Source organism: Sinohyriopsis cumingii, chromosome 2, assembly GCF_028554795.1.
Source record: "Sinohyriopsis cumingii isolate HCF-2022 chromosome 2, ASM2855479v2, whole genome shotgun sequence".
Taxonomy (NCBI): Eukaryota; Metazoa; Mollusca; class Bivalvia; order Unionida; family Unionidae; genus Sinohyriopsis; species Sinohyriopsis cumingii.
In genome coordinates, this window is record NC_142962.1 from 115,904,198 (window position 1) to 115,914,187 (window position 9,990).

Below are 9,990 nucleotides of genomic sequence, written 5' to 3' on the forward strand. Positions count from 1 at the left end.
GCGAACGCCAACGCCATATTGTAACGTGATGAAAACAAATGACCTCACATGGAGAGATCTAATTAATCTAACCGTGTCACATTTATTCCTTTAATATTCTCTTTCTTAATGACACAATATGAAGTTGACTAATACTTTTGATCTGAAGTATAGTAGTCGTTATCATGTGTTCAAGCTTAACCACCAATTCGTCATATAATTATTTTTCCAAATATTTTTAACTAATAGCCGAAGATGAAGGAAAAGGGTACAAACAACGATATTTTGATAATATTGTACATTTTAAAAAGCGTCATCTCAGAGATTCCTTCTCCAATCGATTCTTTGATAAATTTTCCGTTGAAAGTAATACACGTAGTCAGTATTGTTAAAGGTTCTGTTAAAAATAATGGTGTATTTTAGTCATTATGTTGCAGTGAACAGTGCACTTGATGGTGGATTTTGACCCATACTGTTTCTGTCAAAGAAACATCTTTCCAAGCTCCAATTGACACAAACACCTGCTCTGAGACAAATTATAATAACAAATATATTTAACCACAATCAGATTCTCCCATTTAACAAAGACTGTAGTCAGAACAGAAAACTTGGTTACAGTTGATTTAACCCGTCACAACATATATTAAAGTGATATGAATATGCGACCTTTTTGATGCCATAGACAGAGCATTATATTCTTCAATCACACGTCACACGGTAAATACAATTATTGAAAAATCTGCTAAGCCCACAACCTAGCTTGTCCTGCTTTCAGACAACGTCTCGACTTTGTGCTGAAAGGCTGCTCACATTTTCAGGACTAACTATTGGGAAACTTGAATACAAACATGACATCCAACTTATATTTTATAATAGATCGATCGTTTTTTATAATTATCCGAGAATCTTGCCCCCTCCCCCCTTTCAATTTAATTTTATTGAGCGACTATTATTTGAACTGAATGCAAATATATGCTCCAGTTGAGAAGGTTTAGAAAACTGGGGCTGATCTGACTTTATTCGATTGGTTTAACGATCTTATGGTTGCTTTGCGATCGTTGGATCCTTTCAACTATTTTCCAAATCTGGACGTACTGGAACTAAAGGGTTCAGAAGAATAATTAGTTACACCGCTCATGCTGTGTCAAAAAGTTCTCTACCGTTTGGGCTATTAGTTGAGATTCAATTGTTACTTCTTTAAATACACCTAATCATCGGACATGAAGGCAAAGCTCGACATTCTCTGATAGCTTAATACGATTTTTCGAACACACCTAATCATCGACCTGACGGCAAAGCTCAAAGTATACAGGTGGATATCGCAAGAGGAAAGGTGTGTGCCGTAATTATTCAGAATTCACCTCTTGCGGATGCAGGAAATGTGAAATTGTTGGAAATCTTGTTTTTTATGAACCCCTCTTTATCAAAATGTGAATGATGTTTTAGTCTTGTGAATAAATTCGCAAGTATAAGGGGCCGGCCGTTTAATTTTTCTGGATGGGGTGGGCTTAAAATATGGCCTTGTAGTGTTGTAAGGGGATTTTAAGTCAGGGCAAGTGATTTTCATTAAAAGCCACATGCGCTGGTACTCTGTCTCAAACAAATTTCTCTGAGCACTGGAGCAGTTGGACAATAGTTGACATGAGGACAAAGAAGAAAACATCTTTTAAAAGAAATAATTTGAGAGTCAATAAACACACGAGTCAAGTTACAATGATTTTGTTTATTTCTTTCGTATTTAAATTATATCAGATTTCAAAAATTATTTCGAAATAATGGTGCCATTTTGATCACATTGAATTGGAGTTGAGGCTAGCGAAATTTGAGTCAGGGGGTAGTGATTTGTTTAAAGCAACTTTTTCCGGGCCTGCGTCTGGAAAACAACATTCTTTAAGCTCTGTTAAACAGCAAAAATAAAACTGAGCTCTTTTGGACACATGGAAATGGAATTAAGGTTTGTTCAATTTCAGCCAGGACTCGTGAGGTTCATTCATGCTTATCTTTTGCCTTGAATCAGATTGGAAAGCCCTAAAGGCGCATACAAAAGTGTAATCTATTTCCTCTGATCTCCAGTATAAGATCAAGCAGTTTTCTAACAGCCTCTGTGACACTCAGTGTGAGATGGAGTTGATCATGGTGCTCAAAAGACCATTAGAGGAGAATAATCAACATATGCATGAACATCTTTTTTGCCATGGAATATACTTTGAGGCGAAATGATGAAGAAAAAAAACTGCTTTACAAAGACAACTTCAAGAGAAATCAAGACTTTGATGCAGTAATCCGCTTGCGCATAGGAGTAAAGAAGGATTTCATATTTGAACACCTTATAAGATGCTGTCCTCATACTCTGCCAGAGCAAACGACAGCAAACCTAATTCAAGATAGGGTGCACGGAATTGGCGTTAACATTATGGAAATCTGTAAATTTGAAGAAAAGAAGCGGCAGACCACGACAGACAGACGTTTTGCGATCCTTTCCTCACCTCTAAATGTGTGAAGATATATTAAAGGTCTTCTTAAATGGCGATACCGTTGAATGAGAAACTTGTATGACAGTATATGTCGTAATCGTCAGAGGCCTGAACGATGAATCTGAATTGGCCATTTGGGAAAATTTACATTTTATGTCTTTGATCCAAAAGCAAGTAACTATAAATTTGTTGACAGTTTCGACGCCGATCCAAACCGTTTTAGCTTCCAGAAGCCTTGCACAGAAGTACGCGCCATTAGGCTTTTAAGTCTCTGTATAAATATTTCAAAACAGTCAATAATGATGGCCCCTTTTTCACCAAAGTCTTTCCTAAATTCCATGGGCATGGTAACCTGATGCCCTTCCCTCTCGGGCCAAAATAAAAGAGGCTTTAATCTAATATATAAAACATGAATAACATTTAAAAATGCCCTATACACGGTTGATGTTGATACCTGAAATCTATATGCATTATCTTGCAATGTCCTTGACACAGATGATGTTGATACCTGAAATCGATATGCAATATCTTGCAAGGGGAGGTTGAGCTTAAGTCTCATTAGTGTCATCATCATTTTTTCAAACTTTCCAACTGCTAATCCTCTACTGGTTGGAATATATAGAGCAACAAATTCAAGCAGGGTCACCAGGGTCATGTAGCTCTGTATTTCAGTCTAATATTTAACTTTATCTTCATTATCACAAAATGATTCCTGATTCATTTTGTAGCTGCTTAATTTATCTTTTAGCAGTGTATTTTCAGTAATCAGGTGTTGCATGTCACTGTCAACTACACTCTGGCTAATGGAGTTAGTTTTTGGTGTCAGTTCTTGATCTGATTCCATCTTTCCCTTTACTGTAAAAGAACAAATAGAATTGCCCCTGTGATCAGCAGATTTATCCCCTTCCTGGGCAAAAGATGTTTCATGAAAATGCTGCAAATCCAGCAACACTTTAGCTATGTCATGTTCTTCTCTGGTCTTCTGTCTGTGTTGCATTCGGTTGTACCTGTAATTTAAAAATGTTTCAGCCTGAAGCTCTATCAAATAGAATATATGAGAGTACAATCAGGGGCGTAGTGCTGTGGGAATGGTGTTCCCTTCTCTCTCTAGCATTACACCACTGATTATACTACATATCAGCTTTTTTAAAAACACATTTAAGGAATTCATAGGAGAGGCAGCTGTTTCTTTAATAAATGGAGTATATGGTATCTTAAATATTAACAACGTAATTAATATTAAAAAAGTAAAACCTTAGTAAATACATATTATTAAAAAAGTTCTTATTCGGTTATGAATACAATGTACGGTATTAAACTGAGTGACATTGGTCAAACTGAGGAAATGATACAATATATAAGGGAAACTTTTTTGACAGGTGAGAAAAAAATCCAGATTTGTAAAGGAACAGGAGACTGTTTAACAATACTGTAAATATCGTCGGATGCACATATTTATCGTAACTTAGGCCGTAGACATATTCAGAAAACAATTACCATGAATTGTCCGTCAATCTATCTTGTCTTTCTTCTTCGTCATCTTCATCTGCAACTTCGGATTCGTCGGTATTGGAAATATAGGGTTCAAACTGGTACGGATTAATTTGGGTGCCGGCAGCCGCTTCTACACCATTATCAGAATCTTCCGAGCTTATTAAATCCCCATCTTCGAATGGCGAAGACCCGCAGGACAGTGACAATTCACTTCCTTCAAAATCGCAGCTTTCTGAAGACTTTTCCATAATAAAACGATACCAACTCGGCCTTTGTTTACAACAAGTGTTCAAAACGTGACGTCACGCTTTGTTTTCACTAAATGCCAGAAGTGGTCGGCGGTTGCATTCGGTTATTATTGTAAACAGGTGCAAACGCGATATTAGGTAGGCTCCCACGGTTATTACTGAAATTGTTTCAATCGGATTTTTGTACATTCGTATTTTGAATATCTATTCTCTTTCACCATGAAATAAACTGAACAAATGTAGATACACTGTTATTGCACTTTAAAGTATTCGCTTGCTCTCCTTCAAATTTATTCACAACAGGTACAGTGTAAAATTTACGTTTCACGGAATCGTCTGCACGGTTTGTACAACCTTTACCCAGCATGTATTAACCACTGTGCGACTGCAAATTCTATTCAGTGATGAACAGCCCCGCAAAACAAAATCATTGACCCACAAAATGGCGGATGACTTTACCGTGCCCATATGTTATGACGTTATATGATAACTCTGTATTCACGGCGACATAGAACTACATCCTGCTAATGTATTTGTTATTATACTGATTTATCTAATACATATAGGTACTTACGGTACTGTTGCTTTCTCAGTTTTGACGTCCACTTATAAGTATTGCGATTTAAAACATTTTGGGATGATGGATCGCTGTCACAAACGTTTCTATTTTTCTATCGATGTCGGTTTAACAATTCTCTCTCTCTCTCTCTCTCTCTCTCTCACACACACACACACACACACACACACACACAACAGTGTTAATAGTGGTATCCTACCCACAAGGCTATTGAAAATGTTGTATTACTTTAATCATAGTTAATCAAGCAAATTAATACGTTTTATACAAACTTAATAGGGTCCCGAGTGGCCGAGTGGTCTAAAGCACTTTCCGTCACGGATCACTGCCATCTCACCTGTGTCTACATGGGTTCGAGTCTCGGGATCGGCCAATGTGGAAAAGTGAGAAAGCTTGCTGGTAGCATCTCGTGGGTCGGTGGTTCTTTCCCGGGTTTTCCCGGGTTCTTCATCCACCATTAATATTGGCCGCCATGTATAGCCTATCTTGTGCTGAAAAATGGCATTAAACCGTATAACAAAAACAACAACAACAGCAAACTTAGTAAGGACCGCTCCGGTGGCCTAGTGGTTAGAGCATCCGCCTCGGATGCGGGAGGTCGTGGGTTCGATCCCCGGCCGAGTCATACCAGAGACTTAAAAAATGGTACTAACAGCTGCCTCGCTTGGCGTTCAGCATTAAGAGGTTAGTGTTAGGACTGGTCGGCCTGGTGTCAGGATAATGTGACTGGGTGGGACATCATGCTACATGTCTGCGGCATGATGCCCCAGTGCTAGACATCACTATAAACTGCCACATTGCAGACATCGTAGCGATATGACTGAAAAATTGTTAAAGCTATGTTAGAAATCAAAATCACACACACACACACACACACACACACACAGAGCAAAGAAACTTCGTTAGTTCGGAGTTTCATATTCATGCATAGCACATGGCTTACATGTAGTAAATCAACATGTTTTACTCGTTAAGTGTTTGTCCATGAATAGCTAGCGAATACTGCATGTGGACGACTCCTACCTTCTCAGTTGTAAAATCGAAAGTTTAGAGAACATATCTGTGAGCTTCCGAATTTCAAATGTCTCGATGTTTGAAGCTGACGTTTTCTCTTGCACTTGCTATATCTTCAAAGTAATACGCAACACATGGATGCCGGCAGACATTTTTTTCCAGGGGTGGGGCAAACCAAAATAAAAGGGACGAAGGCTTGTAGTTTACACACACACATACACACACCAACACACACACAATTTCCCCCTCCCCCCCTTATTGAGCGCATGCGCATGAAGCAACGCTTGATATTTAACCTTTATGCCTGGTCGCAGAGGTGTTTACATCCTCAAATAGTGATTACTGTTTCCATATCTTACAACTGTTAAGAAGAGAATTTGATGTCTGTATTCCGTGGTTAATGTAATATGATCCAGGCCTGGGTTTTACCTTTGTAGCAGACGACATAGATAACCACGCGATCAAGGAAAGCTTCAGATATGGATTTTTTTGGGGGCATAACAAACCTTCCGTTAATTATTAACATTGCCTCACATCTTTTTCTCGTTTATGTTTCTTTTAAGGGTGAAATTGAATCCAGTTTTGATGAAGGGGTTTCTTTCCAATCGCTGTTTGTCTCCAATCAACCTTTGAATAGCTTCTAATGTATTTAGTGTTCATCAGCAGGGGCGTCCTGGCTGGGATCTAAAACATAAAATGCGTAAAGTCGCAGGTCGCATGAGCAAGAACGGTTCATTATCACCAACTTGGATGCAGTCATTTTCTTCTCGTAGGAGTACTGGAGGAGTTTCACGTTTGAACACCCAACAAGATTTTGCCCTCGTATTCTAACCAGAGCAATAGACAGTAGATACAATTCAAGATGGGCAGAGCCGTAGAGAGCAATCACGTGCCCTGGGGTAAGAAACACCCGGGCCACTCCTAGCTCTTGTTCAAACAAAAAAATTCTTTTATCAAATTAAAAAGTGCTGTCGGCCCGGGCCCACTTACTGATCATTTCACACGCTGGTGCCACGGATTGAACCCAGGACCACAGAGGTGCAAAGCAACGGTTCTAATAGAAACTCGAGTGTGTACGCACATTGTTACCTAAAACAAGCCTACAACTCTTTTCAAAAGGTGGTATTTAAAATCAATATCGGTGGTGTACCTTACATGCAATAAAAGTTCCAGGGAATGTACGATTTCTGCCTTACTTAGGGGAAATGTTATGTGTTTAGGCTCTTTTAAACAGTAACAAGAAAACGTGAAGACAACAAGCTTTGTAAAATTTAACAAATAATTTCTTTCCCTAGAAAAACAAGGTAAAAATGAGAAAAAGAACTTACGTTTTTACGAATCAAATAAAAAAATAATCCAAGAATAATCCAAGAATTAAAAAATAGCAGCCATTGTAATTTAATATTCTAATGAATCGGAGTTTGAGTCCCGACGAAGTCCAAAATGAAAGATGATGATGTGTGCTGTAGTCAGTGTAGTACTGATATGTCAACAGTTCTTTGTTGAACCACATAAAATAATATTCCGGTACTTGAATTCTGGAAGGCGAAACAATTACTACATGTTTCTAGAACAATTTTACATGTCTAATGTCACGCACTCCCAGTACGGCCTCGATTTCACTATGAATTCCACACTAAGAAAGAATATATAAAAAATCAGAAAGTTGTTCAGTTTAAATTATGAATTAAGGTCAGAAAGTAGGTCAGCATTAGATACAAAGTTTCCATATTAGTGTTTACGAAAAACTAAACTTCATTTCTGGAAAAGGTCAAATGCAATAAATAAAATTGCATTACAATAGCATATGATGGAATAAAAGAATTTAAAAAAAATTAAAACCGACAAACAAATAATTAAATTAAATCAAATATAAAGTAAATCAAATGTACGTAACACTTCCCACCGTAAACCAACAAACAATTCCATTAAATCAAATATAAATTAAATCAAATATACATAACAGAAAAAAAACCCCAAGAACAATACAGTATATATAATACTTTAGAATTTGGTTATGCCTATTATTATGCATTCATTGAATTATTTCATCTAAACTCTAGATTAACACGTTTCGAATATGTACGTAATTATAACCAAGATTCACAAACATGCGATATTTTATAATGAGAACATTTACGGTTATGTAGGTGTCTGAGATAAATAAAGCTATAAAACAGGTTATGTAGGTGTCTGAGATAAATAAAGCTATAAAACAGGCTATGTAGGTGTCTGAGATAAATAAAGCTATAAAACAGGTTATGTATTCTAAAGTCTTAGTAAAGTCCTAACTGGGTGCTTTGCTCATAAACTGGTTTGGTCATCTTCTTCACGCTGTATGCGTTAAAGTATTTGTTATTGTCAAGACGGAAGTCTGGAGTATTTAGACGAGGTGGCCTTGATAATACTAGTTTCTAATAAGAACGTCTCGGCGCAATTCACTTGACTAGCTTTGCTTCTGCATTGTCGTCTAAAATATAATGCTGGATATCCACACATTAATCTTTCTTTACTATTGATGATTTATTTCGTGATTGCTAAGAGTGTACAATTTTATTACTGTTATTTTCAGTTATATCCACGGCAATACACTTTCAGTTTAAGATTAAAAGTTAAAAAGATTGGCACAATCAATTTTATTGTATGTTCATATTTATATAAAAGTCTGCAATAAGTTCTTCCCAATTGGATGATGGTTAGATAATCAAGACATGAACATACTAGTTTTGAAAGATTCTACCTTACGTCCTTTGCTTGCCGTACAATAAAAGGAATATGATACTGGATATGTCTTTATGCAAGGATGCAAATTTCTGTCGATCTATGAAGGGCATATTGATTTGGGCTAGGGAACAATTAATTACATTTATGGGGACATGCGCTTGTTCAATCGCTATACTGCAATGATTTCTAATGTATGTATCGGGAGAGGACATTATTCTTAATTAAGCCTTCGTTTACTTAGCCGTTAGACGACTTGGAAGGGGACTTTCAACTTCGATTTTATATCGGAACTGTCAGATTTGAAATTTTTCAGATCTATTGTTTGGAATTCTTTAAGTCATACTGACCGCAATTTTAGAGTCTTATTATAAAAGGAGGTAAAAATAATTAACCCTGATTCGTTACGCTAAATAAGGGGCGTGTTTCCCACACGAAACTCCTTGGATTTTAAATATAGCCCCCATCGAAAAATCTAGTCAGTCTGCAATTTTCCTGCAAGAGTGAAAATATAAGGGACTCCGAGACGGAATTTGGAAGACATTCTCTCGTAAAACATTGGTCAAAGGGACTGGATGTCTCGAAAGCCAACGGCCACAGTTTTAGAGGTAGAAGCGAACAAAGCTTGAAAGCACAAAGGGAAATAGCTCCACGGACGTATCAGCTGAAGTATCTACTGACGTATCCACTGAGGCATCTACTTACGTATCCACCTACCCACACAAAGTCTGAGGGCTGAAAAGGGGCGAGACAGTAAGGAGGTGGGAAAATGGAAACAGCGAAAGGACCTGGAGGAACCACCACAGTGAAGTTGGAGTGGACTGGAATAAGCAGGTTATGAAGTTGTACAAGGCAATGACTTCGATCGTTCACTTGATTATATGATGAACTAATTCTATCATTAAAACAGATCGGCGATTTATATAAATATATCTATGTCTGAAATTTGGTGAAAAGTTTATTCCAAAAAGAAGTGTATCTTCCTAATGTAATGTATTATCCCAATTGTTTATTTAATTGATTAATTTGTTTGTTTTTGTTTTTCCATATACGGGCTCGTGTCATTCTGTTCTATACATCTGCTCAGATCTCTATTTATTCCATCTATCATTTCACACTTTATTTTAAAATTTACTCGATCCGGGCAACACTACCGAGGGCGATTTCCCTCTAGATAACGATAGCCAAATAAAGCGGACACCTTGTAAAAAGATAAAACCTCACACCACCACCACCAGTAGCAGAACCTCCACACTTTTCCACATTTTTTTCCACGTCAATACCTACATGCTTTAGAGAGAGAGAGAGAGAGAGAGAGAGAGAGAGAGAGAGAGAGACACTGTCTGGCCCAACCATTTTTACTTCAGCACAATTCCTTTAATTATTATTTCAGCCAAGATAGGTATTCATCTTGAAAAGAACTTGTATGTACGTGTGTCTTAGTTTCACTTTCGTTTCTCTATGTATTTTTAAAATCTATTAC

The 9,990-nt window shown here is 37.3% G+C and overlaps 1 protein-coding gene across 1 annotated transcript; it reads right to left on the minus strand.

Moving 5' to 3' along the window:
- Nucleotides 1-1,687: 1,687 nt before the first annotated feature.
- Nucleotides 1,688-4,367, minus strand: LOC149805661 (uncharacterized). Its single transcript, XM_089950308.1, has 2 exons — nt 3,951-4,367; nt 1,688-3,460 (listed from the first exon to the last, which is right to left on the minus strand). The coding sequence occupies exons 1-2, from the start codon at nt 4,193-4,195 to the stop codon at nt 3,127-3,129; spliced, it is 579 nt and encodes a 192-aa protein (XP_089806434.1). The 5' UTR covers nt 4,196-4,367; the 3' UTR covers nt 1,688-3,126.
- Between the last annotated feature and the right edge of the window lie 5,623 nt (nt 4,368-9,990).

Coding starts and splice junctions, on each gene's coding strand:
- LOC149805661 (XM_089950308.1), bottom strand. CDS start 4,195: ATGGAAAAGTCTTCAGAAAGCTGCGATTTTGAAGGAAGTGAATTGTCA. Junction 3,461..3,950: donor AGATTGACGGACAATTCATG/GTAATTGTTTTC, acceptor TTTAAATTACAG/GTACAACCGAATGCAACACA.